This window comes from Rhincodon typus, chromosome 7 (assembly GCF_021869965.1).
Source record: "Rhincodon typus isolate 14 chromosome 7, sRhiTyp1.1, whole genome shotgun sequence".
Taxonomy (NCBI): Eukaryota; Metazoa; Chordata; class Chondrichthyes; order Orectolobiformes; family Rhincodontidae; genus Rhincodon; species Rhincodon typus.
Genome location: NC_063338.1, coordinates 4,047,409 through 4,068,923, shown reverse-complemented (window position 1 = coordinate 4,068,923; position 21,515 = coordinate 4,047,409). Strand labels below are relative to the sequence as shown.

The 21,515-nt window shown below is 42.6% G+C and overlaps 1 protein-coding gene across 6 annotated transcripts in view; it reads right to left on the bottom strand.

Moving 5' to 3' along the window:
• The window catches only part of LOC109932037 (caspase-8-like), a 44,179-nt gene that overhangs the window by 13,927 nt on the left and 8,737 nt on the right, over positions 1-21,515 (bottom strand). For 3 of the 6 annotated variants that reach the window (XM_048599536.1, XM_048599535.1, XM_048599537.1), the window contains exons 3-8: positions 15,258-15,357; positions 14,029-14,167; positions 12,065-12,216; positions 10,412-10,481; positions 9,491-9,553; positions 6,390-6,493 (exon numbers count right to left, since the gene is read on the bottom strand). In XM_048599536.1, coding sequence (XP_048455493.1) covers positions 6,390-6,493; positions 9,491-9,553; positions 10,412-10,481; positions 12,065-12,216; positions 14,029-14,167; positions 15,258-15,357 — 628 coding nt within the window. The remainder of the gene's footprint in view (positions 1-6,389; positions 6,494-9,490; positions 9,554-10,411; positions 10,482-12,064; positions 12,217-14,028; positions 14,168-15,257; positions 15,358-21,515) is intronic. The other 3 variants (XM_048599538.1, XM_048599539.1, XM_048599540.1) reach the window with 3 other exon arrangements.

The window sequence follows — 21,515 nt, the reverse complement described above, 5'->3', positions numbered from 1 at the left end:
TGCTTCCACTGGAAGAAGGGCGAGTAAACAGATAAAACAAATTTAACAGAATTGTGAAAAACCATAGAAGAGATTAGTTTTTATTTTACTAAGCAACGTTTTAACATACACCACCTGAAAGGGTAGTATGAGGAGATTCAGCAGTAATTTTCAAAACAGAATGTAACAGAGAGTTGCGGATGCTGGAGGTCTAAAACACACAAAAGCAGAAATCGCTGGAGAAACAAGGTCTGACAGCAACTGTGGACAGCAAAGAGCATTAATATTTCAAGACCAGTGACCCTTCCTCAGAACGTCTGTTTTTAGACCTGCAAAAGAGAATTGGATGTGTTTGAGGGGAAGAAATTTACAATGCTATCGGAATAAAGCAGAAAAATGGGACTAATTGTACAGCTTTTCCAAAAAGCTAGCAGAGTCGTTATGAGCCAGAGGACCTCCTTTTGAGTTAATGATTTGATGATTCTGATATTGTGTCTCAAACTCTGTCACAGCCAATTAATTACATTTGAAGAGTAGTCACGATTGCAATATCGGACATGCAGCAGCTAATTTACATACAGCAAGATCCCTTGAACAAAAGTGGGCTAATTGATGTTTTCATGCTAGTGCCCAAAAAAATTGAATCACAACAAGGTAATGGGCACAGAAATCACTGAGCACACAAACTGCCCTGATAGTATCATGAGCAACTTCAGGTTATTTATCATTGTACAGCTCCCATGAATAAAATGTCTCTGGAATTGAAATGACAAATTGAAATGACAAAGACTGGAACCAAGACAATGCCAGAGAGATTTTATTCATGGGAGTTATACAACGATAAATAATCTGAAGTTGTTCATGACGCTGTTTGCTATGCCATTTTTCTTCTTTTACTATACTCCCCTGTTGATGCAGTACAGTTCCAGGTATGCTAACCATTCTTCAGTATTTTCTCGTTCTGTCCCCTTTTCCCAGAGCACTAACGTCAACTGTACGAGCACTGAAGACTGAAACTGACCAATAGGCCACTGTTCGAATGTATGCAAACATACAAAATAAGGAGAAGTAGACCATTCCACCTCTTGAACCTGTATCACTATTCCTTAAGAACATGGCTGATTTGGTTGTATTTTGAATTCCACATTCATATCTACACCAGATAACTTTTGATTCCCCATCTAACAAGAATCCAGATATATTCTATATCTCTATATTTTCTGTTCGGAGATGTTATTGCAAACATCTGGAGCAGGTGAGATTTGAACTAAGGACTTGGAGGTAGTAATCTCAGGATTGCTACCAGTGCCACGTGCTAGTCAGAGTAGAAATAAAAGAATAGGCTGGATAAATGAGTGGCTTGAGAGATGGTGCAGGAGGGAGCGGTTCAGATTTTTGGGATATTGGGACCGGTTCTGGGGAAGGTTGCGACTATTACAAATCAGACGGTCTACACCTGGGCAGGACTGGAACCAATGTCCTTGGGGCTGATTTTGCTAACGCTGTTGGGGAGGGTTTAAACTAATGTGGCAGGGGGATGGGAACCAAACGAGGAGGTTAGTGAACAGCAAGGAGGTAGTAACTAAAGCCTGTAAGGAACTAGATATGAAGTCAATGTGACTAAGGGGAAGAGTAGGCAGAGAGCAGATGATGAACGCAAAGGGACAGGTGGTCTGAAGTGCATTTGTTTTAATGCGAGGAAGTGTAGTAGGTAAGGCAGATGAACTTAGGGCTTGGATTAGTACCTGAGAGTATGATGTTATTGCTATTACTGAGACTTGGTTGAGGGAAAAGGCAAGACTGGCAAATAAATATCCCAGGATATAGATGCTTCAGGCAGGATAGAGAGGGAGGTAAAAGGGGTGGAGGAGTTGCATTACTGGTCAAAGAGGATATCACAGCTGTGCTGAAGGAGGGCACTATGGAGGACTCGAGCAGTGAGGCAATATGGGCAGAGCTCAGAAATAGGAAGGGTGCAGTAACAATGTTGGGGCTGTACGACAGGCCTCCCAACAGTGAGCGTGCAATAAAGGCACAAATATATAGACAGATTATAGAAAGATGTTGGAGCAACAGGGTGGTGGTGATGGGAGATTTTAATTTTCCCAACATTGACTGGGATTCACTTAGTGTTAGGGGTTTAGATGGAGCAGAATTTGTAAGGAGCATCCAGGAGGGTTTTCTAGAGCAGCATGTAAATAGTCCAACTCGGGAAGGGGCCATACTGGACCTGGTGTTGGGGAATGAGCCGGCCAGGTTGTCGAAGTTTCAGTAGGGGATTACTTTTGGAATAGTGATCACAATTCCGTAAGTTTCAGAATACTGATGGACAAAGACAAGAGTGGTCCTAAAGGAAAAGTGCTGAACTGAGGGAAGGCTAACTATAGCAAAATTCGGCAGGAGCTGGGGAATGTGGATTGGGAGCAGCTATTTGAGGGTAAATCCACATTTGATATGTGGGAGGCTTTTAAAGAGACATTGATTAGAGTGCAGGACAGACATGTCCCTTTGAAAATGAGGGATAGAAAGGGCAAGATTAGGGAACCATGGATGACAGGTGAAATTGAGAGACTAGCAAAGAGGAAAAAGGAAGCGTAGATAAGGTCTAGGCGACTGAAAACAGACGAAGCTTTGGAAGAATATCGGGAAAGTAGGATCAATCTGAAATGAGGAATTAAGAGGGCTAAAAGGGTCATGAAATATCTTTAGCAAACAGGGTTAAGGAAAATCCCAAAGCTTTTTATTCATACATAAGGAGCAAGAGGGTAACTAGACAAAGGGTTGACCCACTCAAGGACAAAAGGAGGGAAGTTATGCGTGGAGTCAGAGAAAATGAGCGAGATTCTTAATGAGTACTTTGCGTCGGTATTCACTGAGGAGAGGGACATGACGGATGTTGAGGTTAGGGATAGATGTTTGATTACTCTCGGTCAAGTCGGCATAAGGAGGGGGTAAAATGTTGGGTATTCTAAAAGGCATTAGGGTGGACAAGTCCCCAGGTCCGGATGGGATCTATCCCAGGTTACTGGGGGAAGCGAGAGAGGAAATAGCTGGGGCCTTAACAGATATCTTTGCAGCATCCTTGAGCACGGGTGAGGTCCCGGAGGACTGGAGAATTGCTAATGTTGTCCCCTTGTTTAAGAGGGTAGCAAGGATAATCCAGGTAATTATAGACCTGTGAGCCTGACATCAGTGGTGGGGAAGCTGCTGGAGAAGATACTGAGGGATAGGATCTATTTACATTTGGAAGAAAATGGGCTTATTAGTGATGGACAGCATGGTTTTGTGCAGGGAAGGTCATGTCTTACCAACTTGATAGAATTCTTTGAGGAAGTGACAAAGTTGATAGATGAGGGAAGGGCTGTAGATGTCATATACGTGGACTTCAGTAAGGTGTTTGATAAGGTTCCCCATGGTAGACTGATGGAAAAAGTGAAGTCGCATGGGGTCCAGGGTGTACTAGCTAGATGGATAGAGAACTGGCTGGGCAACAGGAGACAGTTGTAGTGGAAGGGAGTTCCTCAAAATGGAGAACTGTGACCCGTGGTGTTCCACAGGGATCCGTGTTGGGACCACTGTTGTTTGTGATATACATAAATGATCTGGAGGAAAGTATAGATGGTCTGATTAGCAAGTTTGCAGATGACACTAAGATTGGTGGAGTAGCAGATAGTGAAGGGGACTGTTGGAAAATACAGCAGAATATAGATAGATTGGAGAGTTGGGCGAAGAAATGGCAGATGGAGTTCAATCCAGGTGATGCATTTTGGAAGATCTAATTCAAGAGCGAACTATGCGGTAAATGGAAAAGCCCTGGGGAAAATTGATGCACAGAGAGATCTGGGTGTTCAGGTCCATTGTACCCTGAAGGTGGCAATGCAGGTCGACAGTGGTCAAGGCGGCATATGGTATGTTTTCATTCATCAGACGGGGTATTGGGTGCAAGAGTTGGCAGGTCATGTTACAGTTGTATAGGACTTTGGTTCGACCACATTTGGAATACTGCGTACAGTTCTGGTCGCCACATTACCTAAAGGATGTGGATGCTTTGGAGAGGGTGCAGAGGAGGTTCACCAGGATGTTGCCTGGTATGGAGGGCACTAGCTATGAAGAGAGGTTGAGTAGATTAGAATTATTTACATCAGAAAGACGGAGGTTGAGGGGGGACCTGATTGAGGTCTACAAAATCATGAGGTATAGACAGGGTGGATAACAAGAAGCTTTTTCCCCCCCAGAGTGGGGGACTCAATTACTAGGGGTCACGATTTCAAGGTGAGAGGGGAAAAGTTTAAGGGAGATATGTGTGGAAAGTTCTTTCCGCAGAGGGTGGTGGGTGCCTGGAACGCGTTGCCAGCGGAGGTGGTAGAGACGGGCACAATAGCATCATTTAAGATGTATCTAGACAGATACATGAATGGGCAGGGAGCAGAGGGATACAGATCCTTGGAAAATAGGCGACAGGTTTAGATAGAGGATCTGGATCGGCACAGGCTTGGAGGGCCGAAGGGCCTGTTCCTGTGCTGTAATTTTCTTTGTTCTTTGACTCCTGGCTTAGAAGTAGGCTCATTACCATTGTGCCAGAAGAACCCTTCACTTACAAGAATCTATCCATCTCTGCCCTTAAAAAAATGACCCACCTTTACCATCTTCTAAAGGCAGATCATTCTAAAAAAGGTAAAAAAAAAACATTTAAAAAATTTCATCTCAGTCCCAATTGGATGGGATGGGTCTGGGTGGGATGCTCTGAGGTTCAGTGTGGACTTGTTGGGCTGAAGGGCCTATTTTCACACTGTAGGGATTCTGTGATCTATGAATTGGGCAACCCCCCCAGTTTGAAAAATCAATGTCTCCTGGCTCTGGACTGACCCACAAGAGGAAATATCCTTTCCATGTCCAACTTGTCAAGACCATTCAGGATCTTATAAACCTCAAGTCACCTTCACTCTAAATTCCAGTGGAAACAAGCCCAGCCTGACCAAGCAGTTCTCATGAGACAATCCACTCTTTCCAGGCATCAATCCAGTAAATTTCCTTTGAACATCTCCAACGTATTTACATCATTCCTTAAACAAGAAGACCAAAACTACACAGTATTTGAGGTGTGTTCTCACCAATGTCCTGTACAATTGAACTATAACATCCTTACTTTTATGTTCAATTCCTCTCATAATAAGAATAGCATGCCATTAATCTTTTTGACTATTTGCCATACGTGCATACAAATATTTTTGTGACTCATGGTCCAAAATCCCTCTGCACCTCAGAATTCTTCAGTCATTCTCTGTTTAATTACTACTTTTTCATTCTTCTTGCCAAAGTGAACCAACTTCACTTACCCACATTATATTCCACCAGTCATAATCTTGCCCACTTAATCTTTGATTTGATTTGGTTTGATTTATTACTGTCACTTATACCAAGGTACAGTGAAGGTGTTGTCTTACATGCTTTCCAGGCAGATCGTGTTATACAAGTGCATCAGAGTAACAATCTATCTAATCCTTCTGCAAACTCCTTATGTGTTCTATTCTCTCCTACCTATCCTGTAGGTAGGAAAGTTAGATACCATTCCTTTGCTCTATTCATCTAAGTTATAGTATAAATTGGAAAAAGGTGGAGGCCTCAGCACAGGTCCTTGCAGAATTCCACTTGTCACCTTCTGCCAATCAGACAAAGATGTGTTTATGTGTACTTTCTATTTTCTGCCAGACATTCAATCTCCTATCCATGTTGCCCTTACACAATTAGCTCTTATTTGTCACAATAACCTTTGATGTGGCACCTTGTCAAATGCCTTCTGGAAATCCAGGTACAGCACATTTACAGATTCCCCTTTGTTATTCCTTCAGAGAACTTTAATAATTTAATTAAACATCATTTTCTTTGACGAAACCATGCTGACTCTTCCTGCCTACCTTTTTTTCTCAATGTCCAGCTATGACCTCTAATAATCTATTCCAACATCTTCCCCAGAATAGGCATCATGCTAACTGGTCTATAGTTTTGTGTTCTGCCTCCCTTCCTTCTTGAATAGACAGGGTATATTTGCTACCTTCCAGTCTAATGGAACCTTTCTGAAATCAAGAGAATTTGGGAAAATTAGCATGCTTAATAGTTTTAATATCTACTTAATAGCAACCTCTTTTAAGACTCCAGGTCACAGTTTATCTGAACCTGGAGACTTCAGTCTGCAGCACCATCATTTTGCTGAGGACTGCCTCGCCCATGATTGTAATTTCACCCACTTTCTCTCTCAGTCCACCTCTGTTATAGCTATTACTGGGATGATCTATCTGACAAGGTCAAAGAAGATAATGAGCAATGTGTGCTGCTCAAGAAGTGCTATCTTAGAATAGGCAGCAGTGCCTTTGAGAGCATTCAGAATATTGACTTCCACATTGTTCACTGACCTCGCTGTTGGTCTGACGTGCCTCTGACTGTGAACTTGTCTGTGTTGAGATGTGCTGAGGAAGGGAGGATGTTGCAATCACTGAGGAGATTGTTGAGGTTTCTGCTGAATGGTTCAGAAAGACAAAATATTATTATGATGCTGCAGGATTTGATGTTTCACACATCAGTAAGGTAGAGCATTTTGGAAACATGCTCTGTATTTTGTTTTGTTCGTTTGTGGGAGGTGGGCATCACTGGCTGGCCAGCATTTATTGCCCATCCCTAACTGCCCTTGAGAAGGTGGTGGTAAGCTGCCTTCCTGAACCGCTGCAGTCCACCTGATGTGGGTTGACCCTCAATGCCATTTGGGAAGGAATTCTAGGATTTTGACCCAGTGACAGTGAACAAATGGTGATATGTTTCCAAGTCAGGATGGTCAGTAGCTTGGAGGGGAACTTGAAGGTGGGTGGAGTTCCAATGTACTTTTTTTTTTAAATATAGAATCCCTACAGTGTGGAAACAGGCCCTTCGGCCCAACAAGTCCACATCAGCCCTCAGAGCATCCCACCCAGACCCATTCTCCCTATAATCCACCTAATCTACTCATTCCTGAACGCTATGGGCAATTGAGGGTGGCCAATCCACTTAGCCTGCACACCTATGGACTATGGGAGGAAACCGGAGCACCCAGAGGAAACCCACGCGGACATGGGGAGAATGTGCAAACTCTACACAGACAGTCGCCTGAGGGTGGCATCGAACCCGGGTTCCTGATGCTGTGAAGGAGCAGTGCTAACCACTGAGCCACCGTATCTGCTACCCTTGTCCTTCTAGATGGAAGTGGGCATGGATTTGGAAGGTGCTGTCTGAGGATCTTTGGTGAATTTGTGTCGTCCTTCACTTCTGCACATTACCAGAAAGCTTAAGTTAATTTGCAAGTCTGTTTAGAATGCAGAAGATTGAAGAAAGATTTTTGGTCATGGACAGAGCAAATTTATTTAAGCAGTTAATACGTTGACATTAAATATTAAATGATCATTTCTGCCTTCTCACTGTCTTTGGCCATCCCAAAAGCATGACAGTGACTGTCCACCTAGGAGAGTATGCCATGAATATCTCCCTCACTGGTAGTTATTTGGGTGCTGAGTAGTTGAAATTACTTCATTAAAACCAAAAGAATTAGCTATTAATCAAATAATATTACCTTTAAAAAATGCTTGAAGCCAAAATTCTAGCAATGTTACTGCTTGGTAGCAGAACCTTTTCCATTTCAGAAACACCCAGTGTCCCCATCAAACACTTCCAAGACAGGAACAGCACAGGGTTAGATACAGAGTAAAACTGCCACTACACTGTCCCCATCAATCACTCCCAGGACAGCTGCAACATGGGGTTAGATAAAGAGTAAAGCTCTATCTTCACTGTCCCCATTAAACACACTCAAAACAGTCCAAGGACAGGCACAGCATAGTTTAAATACAAAGTAAAGCGATCTCCGCATTGTCTCATCATCAAGCACTCCAAGGGCAAATACAACAAGGAGTTAGGTTAAAACTCTTTCCATTGTTCCATCAAACATTTCCAGAGCAAGTACAACATAAGATAACAATAATAAACCATAATTAATGCATTACAAAAATGGCAGGCAAGTGATGTGTTGTGATTGCAGAATGAGGTTTGTCCTGTGATCAAGGGCAAATACATCTTTATTTTAGTGTATTAGCTTGAGGAGCTTCAGCTCAGTCACTGAGTAGGAGACCGAGCTGTGGACTGTGTGATGCAGGGGTAGGGAAATTATCTGACTATTTTGTTCTGGGCAGTGATCACACTCCTTAGGGTGGCAGAATTTTACAGTTGTCATTGATCATGAACAGGAGGATGTGACTGCGAGTCAGTCAGGTTGAAGGATCTGCACATATTGGTGAGAGAGCCTCAGCTCTTGACTTTTTCCCAGCAGGTACAAGGTGTGGAGGAGAATTTGATTGCAAGGTGGATGAGTGGATTATCTATAGCACCAGGGTGAAGGGCACCATCCAAAGTTGCAAACAGAAACATAGTAAATGAAAGAAAGCAGCATGTAAAGGGGAATAAATTCTGTATTCTGCTGCCTGCAATCAACAGCCCCAATGGCCAATGTTAAGGACAGCTTCTTGTAGCTGGTGAGGAAATTAGAGGGAGGACCAGCTGTTGAGTTCATGTGGAGTGATTTGATCTGATTTATTATTGTCCCATGTATTTTGTTACAAATACAGTGAAACGTGTTGTATAGTGTCACCACTCTCTAGCACCATCTCGATACACAGAATACACCAAAGCATAAAAAGTAAAGGCAAAAAAATAAAGAAATGTTCAACTTAGCTTAAAAGCTTAGACATGGGCCTGGATCGGAGTGCGAGCCTGGATCTGGGCGCAGCTCCACCCCAATGCTGAGACCAACACAAGCACAAAGCAACAGCCAGCCTCAGCCATTTGCTGTGCAGCTGCTGCTGGAACAGAGTCGCCATTCTTCAGCGCTATGTCACCTCCACCAATGCCAGCACGAGTCCTCTCTGGGCCAACCTCACTGATGCCACCACCGCCAATGCCATCGGGTCCACACCGGGGTCAAACTCGACCCCACCAATGCAGCTGCCAATTCTACCGTGTCTCAGACTGGGCTCAAACTCACCTCTGCTGCAGCTGCTAGGAATCCAAAAACTCACCACACCATCCACGCTAGACCCACATCACTGCCGCCGATGCTCTTAATAAGAAGGTAAGTTAAGAAATAACTGAAAAGGGAAAAGAAAGTGAACGGAGTGAATAGGCCCTGGGCTCAGGAGCCTGAACGCTACCTACTCCACTGCTGCCATCTTGTGATCATATTATGGGCAGGATACTTTATACTGCTTTCTGCCCTCAACAGGAGACTACGGTCGGGTGATATCTGAACTAAGAAAAAATAAAAGGATAAGACTGGGAAGTGTTATTTTCTAATCAATCTATTCAGAGATGCTTTAACACACCTTTGGAGCAGGTGAGACCTGAACATGAGCCTCCTGGTCTACAGGAATGGGTACTACCACTGCCACACAAGCCTTGAAAGCAGTACACAACAGTGAAGCAAACTAATTTATCTCACCTGGTGTTGATTCCATACTTAATGCTTCCACAGCTCTGTGCAAATTGGCAATGGAGTTTAAATCTGAAAAGCAGATTAATCATAAAACACTTTTCATCTTCATAAGGTGTGGGCATCATCAGCATTTATTGACCACCCTAATTGCCCTTTGAAGCTCATGCAGCCCGTTTCCTTTTAAGTGGGAGAGTTTGCAGATTTTGGGAATGCTGTCAATGTAACTTTTGTGAGTTACAGCAGCGTACCTGGTGGATGTATAATTGAGAGCATGAATGTTTAAGATGGTGAGCCAGATCATATCACGAGTTGGTTGATACCTTGTGCTGTTAATCCACTTCAATAGGGGCCATTACAACTAACCTCAGAATCTCTGACCAAGGGAAGGACACTGAGGAATGGTTAGCTTTATGAGCTATTGGTGGAAGCCTGGTGTACTGGAACAGTACCCAGCAACAGCCTGCCTTCAGTGGTGTGTATTATAACTGAACAATGCCCTGAGTATTGGGCAGTATTGTTCAGTGTCAAGGCCATCAGTTGAGTATCTTGTGGTTGATAAATACATTAATTGGTCTGGCACAGAACCATGATGCTGACAGAGTTCCATGTTTAATTTCTGATCAATATGGATCTCAACATTTGGCGGTTTGTAAAGAGTTGCATTGTTTAGGGAAGCATCTGGGGAGACAGAATATATGCCGAGTACTCTGTCTCAGGTCTTTATGAGAACTGCAAGTATGAAATGGGGCAACGATCAAATTCAAGCATAACAAACAGAAGGCTTGCTGATGCTCGCCTTCTAGACATACGTACAGATGGGTGGGAGGGTGCAACTGGTACCAATGGACTTGCACCCCTGTTAACCATCAGGCTACATCAGAGAAAGGGAAATAAAATTGCTGTGCAAAAATAAAAGTTTCTACTCACTGTTCTGTAGTTCTGTAGTTGAACCTCCTGCTTGCTGGGGACATGGCTCCTCTACAGCTGGGTCATCGACCTGTGGAAACAAGAAAGAACAATTTAATTGGATATATCTGTTTATCCATTTTTGGCTGTTTCTCCTCCTCTCACCCTTTGGGCCAGGAGTTTAACTCTGTTAGTGAATAAGTTTTGACTAAGTAAAATCAGGCTCTTTATGTCAGAGCCTAGCTGATGAATGTTGGCAGGCCATTTGACTGTAAGGATAACATGCCTGATATGTTGTTCCTGGACAGAGACTGCCTGCCTCACTGTGGCATCTATATCCACCAGTAAACATTTTGAGAGACCAGTGGTCACCCCAGAGGATCAGGAGTGCATAGTCTCGAGCAGGGCAATATCATGCATTCGTTTGGAGTTTGTCAATTCAGAATATATACACCCCATCTTAGATTTAGTTGAGTGGTCATCTACTGTAGTTTTAATTTATTATTGGTTGTCTGCTTTCACAATTGTAACTTCTAAGCAGCAGACAATTGCTTCTTTTAATGAGATAGCAAGAACCGCAGATGATAGAGTCAGAGATAACAAAGTGTAGAGCTGAAGGAACACAGCAGACCAGGCAGCATCAGAGGAACAGTAAAGCTGACGTTTCGGCTCGGGACCCTTCTTCATTTTCTGCCTGGCCTGCTACGTTATCTGTTATCTCTGCTTCTTTTAATGGCTTCTTTTAGTGCAAACTGTTACAACCAAAAGAGGGAAAAATAATGAGATCAAATTACTAAGCAATAATTAAGTTAAACAAGAGAGGTGGTAACTCTAGATTTCAAGATTGTGGCAGTGTAGAATTGGCAGAAAGTTCTCATGCAATGATGTAGAGCTCAAGAGCAGAATTAGCCCTAGACATGAGCATGAGAGAGACAAACGGAAAGAAAAACAAGGTGTTCAGTAACACTTATCCTCTGCAATTTGAGAGTGCAGTTGGGTGAGCCACTCATCTCTATATGATGGAAGGAGATTCATGCAAGACCTGGGGGCTCAAGGTTATAATAGTCTGTGGTCCTCTGGTACCATAACATTGCATGAAATAACCTTACTGAATTCTTCAAGTAGACTGACTTTTGAATGGCAACCAACTGAAGTTAGCTTGCAGAGAGCAGCCCTCAATTTCCAGGTTCTCGGTTATCTGCTGTTGTGCTTGATGCAACTGGGGAGGTACTGGGCTGTCACATGCTCTAACTACACATGAACTGACGGTTGACGGAGTACGGGTAAAGCAGCAGTCTACATTTGCAGGACTGCTTTAAGCTTTGCAAGATAGCATTGCTTTTTATTTTAAATCCAACCAAGAAGATGGAAGACCCCCAGTCAAGTTTTGAATTCTCAGAATGATTGCACGGACAGCTCCAAACCCAAGAGACTACATGGTCACCTGCAGATTGATGCAACTGTGGAAATCCCTGCAAGTCAAACTAGGCCCTGGAGTCTATTTGTGAACCTTCAGCCCATCACATTTTGTGGTTAGGATTTCTGCAGCCCACTGTGTCAGAGAAAACATGATAGCAGACTTCTTTAGAATGTTAATGATTGAAAAGACAATGCCATAGAAAGACTTCCTATGTGCACTCCTAGCTGACAGATACAATAATTTTGTGTTCCTACAGTGGATACCGCTTGCTGAGGTTCTTGCTGACTCTCAGTTCCTGTTGAATAAATTGGTTTGGCATCAGTCTGAGCTTGACAGCTGACTTCAGAGAACATCCCTTGGTTAGGCTCTTTTGCTTGGCTCTTGCTTTCTTGTTGTGGACATATAACTTAAAAGTAAAGAAAAGGTAAGAGATTCATTAGTGGTTTAGTTTCATTATTTTAAAAAAAAAAATAAAAGATGTCTACACGGTGGACATCACAATAAACTACTACAAACTATGTGGTGGGGGGCAGTTTTTACTTTACTGGACCAGCTATTATTCCCAAGTTTCTCAGAATGACTGGGAGTTGCCTGCTGCAGTGTCGTGCTACTTCATAGTACCATTGGAAGAGAGTTGCAACCACTTGGAGAGGGATGTGTATTGAGGTCGGAATTGGGAGAAATAAAAAAAAATCAGGCTTCAGAGGTCACTTGGGTGATCCTCATCAAGTACTGTCAGCCAGTCGGGGAGGGGGCGGGGTCTCTGCAAATTGTAGATTAGAAAATTAAATGTGTGGTGTCAGAGTGTCGTGTCAAACGTTGATGCAGCCGCTAGTAGAAAACCACAAGCAAATGGACCCAAATCTCAGGGATTCCAACCTTTAGAAGATAAATACATATTTTTATACAGAATTCAGGAAGTGAGCCCATTGAGGTCCAGGTAAAAGTTAGATAAAATGTTGTGATGAATCTCGATTTAATGAAATGCGAGGCCAAAGTCATAGTTTTATTTCGTTTTTAAAAGACAAAGGTTGAAAAGTCATCCGAAAACAAGGAAGGTGAGGTTTGTAGAAAACCTTCCCTAGATATTGGAGCTGTATTCAACTCCCTGATTGGCCACATGCTTTATAGACAGTTAATAGTTGATAAAGGGAAAGAAGCTAAGGCAGAAAGAAAGGAAAGGAACCTTTTAGGAAGCATATTTTGCCACTAAGAATTAGAGTTTTTGAGGTGACAGCAGATAGTGAAAGCAATAAAGTTTAAAAAGAGTGAAGAAGGATTAATAACAGAGACCTAAGATCTAAAGAATGGAAGTCATTGCTTAGAGTTCAGTGGCATGAACAGACCATATAGTATGAAGGAAACAACAGAATTGTCTTTAACCTATCCACGTGGCAGAGGTAAAACTGAAGTGATTTAATTGTTGTGCTCAGCAGCAGGAAATTATATGACATCCAAAGGTGACATATGACAGATGTCAAATTTGACGTTGTCTTAAGTAAGGTAAGAGTTTATGAATAAAGTCAGATTTTTCCTTAGGAAGACTAGTGACTGCAGTATTAGGACAGAAAAGGAAGGTTCAAAAGTCTTCAAGATATGAACAGGAAGAAACAGAGTTGATAAAGATAAACTATTTCCACTTGTTGGGGTTTCAGAACTAGGGAAGTATTAGGGCTGGATAGTTCAGGAGAGATGTTAGGAAGCACTTCTACACAAAAAAGGTCCTAGATGTTTGGAACTCTCTTCCACAAATGAAGTAGATGCTAGACCAGTTGTTAGTTTTAAATCTGAGACAGATAAGTTTGTATTAAGTAAGCCTAGTAAGGGATATTGGCCAAAGGCATGTATATAGAGTGAGGCCTCAAATCAGCTATGATCTCATTGAATAGCAGAACGGGCTCGAGAACCAGAATGGCCTAATCCTGTTTCTACGTTTGTAGGATTCACTGAAGATACAAGGCACACGGTTTTGGCAGTGTAGACTGACAACTGAAGGATATACAGTTAACTCTTTTTGGTGAGTTCAAACATTCTTAGAATGGATGAAAATCATTTACGAGAGAGAACTGTGGCTTCAGGCTGAAGAGTTGTCTCTACTAGGCAATCACATTAATAAGTCTGAAATCACAAGTCAAGAATCTGTCATTAAAAATAAATGTTAACTAATAAAAAGTAGCTCCCAGGTTTACAAATTTCAGAATAAGATCTTGAGTACTACCAGTCACTTTTTGATTTCTTTCCAGTTTGCTCTTTAGATCAATTCTCTTGATTTCCGTCATGACATCTAGTAGAACACGTAGATTATCTGGTCCTAGTTCCCCCCTTCTTTCCAGATCAATGCAGACATCCATAAAATTCTAAAGGAAGACAAATCATAAGAACAGTTTCCAATAGCTCGTGAGGTTTCTTTCCATTTTTCTCCCATGCTGTTCTAAAGGGAATAACCTTTAATAGGCCATGTTTGCACAGCTGCCCACTCTTCAAGTGTTAATAATAAGTAACATCAGACTACTCTACCAGATGAAGACACCGCAGCAGAGTCTATTCAAGTTCTGTGCAAGTTCCACGAGATTGCTTTCCAGCTATAGCCCTGGATAGCAATTAGACGAGGAAGCACTCACTAGCTTCTTGCTATCCCAAAGATGCCGACTGCAATGCGCGTGCCAGGAGTTTCATGGTCTGGCCATTGAACACGAGTCCTTTAGGTAGATATCGGTCAGTTACATATTGCCTTTACCAAGTCAGTCTCACCATTTCATAATTTTAGCAAATAACCCACCTTTTCTGGAAATGGAGTGAAAACTATACAAGGTGCTAGTCAAACCACCACTGGAATTCTTTTGTAAAACTTTAAGTTTTGGTTCCCTTATCTAAGGAAAGATATACTGGCGTTGCAGGTAGCCTAGAGAAGGTTCACCAGGTCCAGAGGGACTGTCTTATCAGGAGAGGTTGAGTAGGTTGGGCCTGTTCATTGGAGTTTAGAAGAATAAGAGCAAACGTTTTGGAAAATACAGGATTCTTAGGGGACTTCACAGGTTAGACGGTAAAGGTTTTTTCCTATTTTAGCAGAGTTTAGGACCAGAGGGCATAATGTCAGAATATGGGGTTGCCCCATTTAAGAGATAGATGAGGAGGGATTTCTTCTCTCAGCATATAATGAATCTCTGGAATTCTTTACCACAGAGGGCTTTTGAGGCTGGGTTATTAAGTATATTCAATGCTGAGATAGACAGGTTTTTAATGAAAAAGAGAATCAAATGTAAAAGAAAAAAGTAAATAAATGCAGTATTATCAGATCACCCATAATCCGAGTTAAATGCAGAACAGACCCAATAAGCCAAATGGCCTGCTTCTGTTCCTATGTCTTACGGATTAGTGAATTTAACAATTCAAACTTAATAGTTACATACGCATGAATAGAGCAGACTGGTGTGCAATCCATCTTACCTTCATGTCCTGAAGCTTCCTCTTGGCTACTTGCAGTATAAATTTTATGTTACCAAGCTCCTCACCATTAATCTCCTTAGAAATGTTATAGAGCAGGACTCTGTAATGAAAGAAGTTTTAGGGCTGATTCCTGAAGGAAATTTGAGGACGATGCTTTGAAAACTAGAAATCACTTTCTTGTGGTAAGTGCATAAATCAACTTTTTCTTCAAAGCATAATTTTTTGATCGTATGATGAAACTTTTTCCACCTCTGCCAAAGGCTATCATTAATGAGGTGATACAACACCACATCAGCTACACCAGCTTAGCCCTTTACAAACTACAATAGCAAGTGTACGCCAACAAAGATCACTGCAAATCAACAAAAATCTGAGTGTATTCAGTAGTTGTCATCCTGGACCTAGACTGCATCAGCAACACATCATATACAGATTCAATAGGTGGACTGTTGAACAAGCACTGTTGTTCTTCTTGAAGCCAACTAAACAGCATTCAGACAAGACTCACAAAACCAACAACAATGAGCTGAATACTTTGTTTGGATGGCTTAAAAGTATCTCCTTTGCCAGGTTCTACTCTTTCAGTATAAAAAAAACTGGAATGAAAAGGTAGCCTTATAATGACCATCTGCCATTAACCTTTTGTATACCCTTAATTTTAAAAAGCTCTATAAGGTCACCTCTCAATCTGCAATGCTTCAGTTAAAAAAGTCCCAGCCTATCCAGCCTCTTCTTATAACTCAACTTTTCCATTCCCGGCAACATCCTGGTAAATCTTTTTTGAACCATCTCCAGCTTGATAATATCCTTCCCATAGCAGGGTGACCAGAACTTGACACATTACTCCAGAAGAGGCCTCACCATCATCCCATACAACCTCAACATGACTTCCCAACTCCTATACTCAAAGAAAAACTGAAAGAACTGTGGATTGCTGTAAATCCAAAACAAAACCAGAAATTGCTGGAAAAGCTCAGCAGGTCTGGCAGCATCTGTGGAGAGAAATCAGAATTAACGTTTGGGTCTAGTGTTCTGATGAAGGGTCATTCGACCTAGAACATTAACTCTGCTTTCTCTCCACAGAAGCTGCCAGACCTGCTGAGCTTTTCCAGCAATTTCTATTTTTGTTCCTATACTCAAATGTCTGAGCAATGAAGCAAGCGTGCTAAACGCATTCTTAACCACCCTGTCTACATGTGATGCAAACTTCAAAGAACTATTTACCTGAACCCCCAGGTCTCTCCATTCTACAACATTACCCAAGGCCCTACTTTTACTTGCACAAAGTCCTGCTCGTGTGTTCTACCAATACCTCACATTTATCCAAATTAAATTCCATCTGTGACTCCTCAGCCCATTGACCCAATTGATCAAGATTTCTTTGTAATCTTAAATAACCTTCTTCACTGTCCACTATACCATTAATTTTGGTGTCATCCACAAATCTACTAACCATGCCTTCTATATTCTCATCTAAATCATTTATATAAATGACAAGCAAAAGCAGAGTTGTATGATACAAGTAAAGAAATTTTCATAGACAGAGAGGAGTTGCCGAGTGGTCTAGCAAACTTGATAGCACACAAATCTCTAGAGCTGAATGAAATGTATTGAGTGAAGCAAGACAGGAAATAGCAGGGGGGCTTGAAAACATTTTAATTCCTTTCTGGCCACATGAGGGGAACAAGTGAACTGGGGATAGCTAGTGTGGTATCATTATTTGAGAAGGGAACAAAGGATAAATCAGGAAACTACAGGCCGGTCAGTAAAAGCTTGGCGGTGGGGAAACTATTGGAAGCAATTCTGAGGGATAGAATTAAACTGTATTTGGAGAGGCAGGGATGAATCAAGAACAGTCAGCATAGTTTTGTTCGGGTGAGGTCACGTTTATATATGATAGTTGAGAGTAAAGTCAAATCTACAGTTTAACTTCTGTAGTTGCTAGCTTTGTGAAGTTTGTTTTTCAAATGTTCCATTAAAAAAACAGCCATATTTAGAACCAGCTAAAACGGATGACTCAGGCCCAAAGTGGTGGGAGCACACATAGGTTGTAAGTGAATTGGCACCCGAATGTGACTTACAATAGATTGCCAGAGTTGAGGATCTCAAGGAGTTCAGTGAAGAAAGGAAAGAGGTATTTGGATAAACAAAGCATCTGATTGATGAGTAGAATTGCTGAGTTCATTTACTCTTTAAAGTCAATTTAAGGCCTTCAGTTTGTGTTTAACTTTCGTCTTTTTTAAAATCAAAATAAAATTGACACTGGTATGTAAAAGAACTATAATAAAATAAAAAGAAAAGCAAATAATGATTCCCCAAGTATAAGTATCAGGGATACTAAAATGATACATAATTAACAACTTAAATAAAATACGATAGACATAGCAGTTTGGGTGATGTGTTGCATTTGCAGCATGAGAGCCACAAGACCATAAGATATAGGAGGAGAATTCGGCCATTCAGCTCACTGAATCTGCTTCACCATTCGATCATGGCTGGTATGTTTCTCAACCCCATTCTCCTGCCTTCACCCTTCATTACGTTCCAAGATGGCAGTACCAGCAAGGTAGGCAGCATTTGGGCTCCTGGACCCACCTGCTCCAGACCGGCTGCTTTCTCCTTTTTTCCTTACCCCTTATTGCCTTTTTTAAAATCTTCTTCCTGTTGGCAGTGGCGGAGAAAATGACATCACTGAGGAGAGCGGGTGGAGCGGGACTCTTGACAAGGCGACGGCCTGGCCTGACAGCAGAGCCAGGGACTCCTGGTTGTGGTGTGCCCAGAGTGAGGACTCCAAGCATCGGCAAGGCGGCAGCTTCAATGGAGCCAAGGACTCGTAGTGTGGTAGGCCCGGAGCAGGGATACCAGGCCTTGGCAAGGTGACGGCTGAAGCTGTGGCCATGTAGTATGCCCAGAACGAGTACTCCAGGAGTCATCGAGGTGGCAGGATTCCTGGTTGCAGTAGGTCCAGAGCAGGGTCTCATGGTAATTGGAGTGGCGGGTGGTGGCAGCTTCTGGTGGTGGTCGGCTGGAGCCAGGGTCTTCTGGTTATCGACGAAGTGGTGGTGGCAGCTGAGCCAGTGGTTCCTGGTTGCAGGGCGAGTGTGGGTCCAGGCAAGTGTGGCATCAGCGGCTCACTGGGAGGGTGGGCCCAGAGACAAAGATGGTGCCTGAAGAGTGGCAACTCTGATGTTGGTGGGTCCGGTGCAGGCGACAGAAAGGTGGCAATGCAGGACTCAGGACTTATGGTGGAGATGGTGGGATGAAGATGGACTCTTTCAGGTTTTTCTCATTCTTTCAGTTTTTTTTAAAAAACTCTTTAGACTACTCAAAATGGTGCCGGATTGTGGCGACAATTGAAGCTTTTCAATTTATTTTACTGTGTTGTACATTGTAGAGTACAAGTGACAATAAATCATCATGCATCATTTATGCCATATCCCCTGATTCCCCCTACTAATTAAGAACCTGTCTTAAATACATTCAATGACTTGCCCTCTACAGCCCTGTGTGGCAATGAGTTCCACAGATTAACCACCCTCTGGCTGAAGAAATTCCTCCTCATCTCAGTTCTGAAGGGTTATGCCTTCATTCGGAGGCTGTGCCCTTGGGTCCTAACCTCTCCTAGAGGCTGGAACATCTTCTGCACATCCACTCCTCTGCCAGTGTACATGCTGCAAGCTAAGATCTACACTCAGTGTCATGTGTCATCACATGCACATTCTCAACTTCTCTCTCCATCAGCACTTTACTCTTCTCACTAGGGCCCTACCCAGCATTTATCTCTCAGATTATCATCAGCAATCTCTTTGATTTCCTATCCCTTTCTCTATCTCTCTTTCCCTCTGTGGGCAAAATCTCCATGAACTCTGTTAATTCAGCCCCACCCCTTCACCTCACACCACCATCAGCATAAATACTACCCTTTCCCAGCTATTTTCAGTTCTGATGAAAGGTCAATAGACCCTAAACATTAACCCTGTTTCTCTCTCCACAGATGCTGCCAGATCTATTGAGTTTCTCCAGCATTCTTTGTATTTATCATGGAATCCTGAAGAGTGGGAATAGCCAAGGTCTTTTCCCAGGGTAAGGAGTCCAAAACTAGAGGGTCAGAAGAAGGGTCCTGACCCGAAACAGATTTCCTGACCCTCTGATGCTGCCTGGCCTGCTGTGTTCCTCCAGCTCCACATTTCGTTATCTTTTATCCGAAACTTGAGGGTATAGGTTTAAGTTAAGAGGGGAAAGATTTTAAAGGGACCTGCGGGTCAACTTTTTCACAGAGGGTAGTGTGCATATGGAACAACCAGCCAGGGGAAGTGGTAGAGGTGGGTACAATTACGACATTTAAAAGACATTTGGATAGTTACATGAGGTAATAAGGTGTAGAGCTGGACGAATGCAGCAGGCCAAGCAGCATCAGAGGAGCAGGAAAGCTGATGTTTTGGGTCGAGACACTTCTTCAGAAATGGGGGAGGGGAAGGGGATTCTGAAATAAACAGGGAGAGGGGGGAGGCGGATAGAAGATGGATAAAGGAGAAGATAGGTGGAGAGGAGACAGACAGGTCAAAGAGGCGGGGGTGGAGCCAGTAAAGGGGAGTGTAGGTGGGGAGTTAGGGAGGGGATAGGTCAGTCCAGGGAGGACAGGATGGGGCTTGGATAGGTACGTGAATAGGAATGTTTGAGGGGGATATGGGCCAAACATTGGCAAATAGGATGATTCAGTTCAGGAAACCTGGTTGGCATGGAAAAGTTGCGCTGAAGGGCCTGTTTCCATGCTGTATAACTATGACTCTAAGCTGCCCTCAGCCAAGGGGTGTGTACCGTTTGCTGTATGACATCTCACCCCTGCTCCATATGCCAGAGCTTACATGGCAAACACATTGCATGGACAGCAAGCAGGCAGCCATGTCTCAAACGTTTTCAGGAAGCGTCCTTACTGAAGACAATGGGGGCACCTGTCAGTCAGAGCATCCTGGCACAGTTATGTCAAGGCCAACCTCTATCCTAGCCTAACCAATCTCTGCTTATAACTCAAATCTTCCAATCTTGGTAATATTCTTGTAAATATTTTATGCACCCTTTCCAGTTTAAAAACATACTTCCTATAGCAGAGCGATCAGAATTCTATACAGTATACCAAATGTGGCCTTACCAATGTCTTGTATAGCTGTAACATGACGTCCCAGCTCCCATGCTCACTGCTCTGACTGACGAAGGCAAGCATGCTAAAAGCCTTCTTCACCACCCTGTCTACCTGCAATGCCACTTCAAGGAACTATGTACCTGCACTCCTAGGTCTCCCTGTTCTCCAACACTCCCCAGGACCCTACCATTAACTGTGAAAGTCCTACCCTGGTTTGTCTTACCAAAATGCAACACCTCACATTTATCTGCATTTAACCCCATCTGCCATTTCTTGGCCCACTGGTCTGCAAACTTAGTAACAATGCCCTCAGTTTCTTCATCCAAGGGTTTAATGTACAACATGAATAATTGTGGTCCCAATATGGACCACTGTGGAGCTCCACTAGTCATATGCTGCTATTCTGAAAAAGACCCCTTTATTCCTACTCTCTACCTTCTGCCAGTCAGCTAATCTTCTTTCCATTCCAGTACTTTGCATCTAACAAGTTCTTATCCTATTTAGCAGCCTGCTGCATCACCTTGTCAAAGACCTTATGGAAATCCAAGTGAATCATGTCCACTGGCTCTCCTTTGTCTAATTTGCTTGTTACCTCCTTAAAGAGTTCTAACACATTTGTCCTTGAGGAAGTCAGTGTCAAGAAAATCTTGCATTAACACACTATCAAATAATTTACGTGTTCTTGGCAGAACAGTTAATACGTTTGCTGATGACGAGTCATAAAATAGCATGACAAATCTATTCCACTCGAAGAACAAACAAATTAAATCCTTATAAATGACTCAGGGTGAAGGAATTTTCTCGGTTCAGCTGTTTAGCAAGTCACATTTGCTAGCTAGGAATCAGGTAAATTGTACAATTTCCAGGAAGGAATCAGGAAAGGGTAAACAAAACACAGCTATGGTTCTTCTTATCATTTATTATTGAGGAGAGCTTACATAGTCCAATAGTGTGTTGAGACTTTCAAAACATATTAAAATACCACATAATAGATTTGATGGCAAAATTGAACCCCATGGGATAAGTGTGGTTATAGCATGGATACAAAATTACTGTTAAGATGCAAAACAAAGCTGTGGTGAATTTTTTTTTTGGAGACTGGAGGGAGGTTTACAACA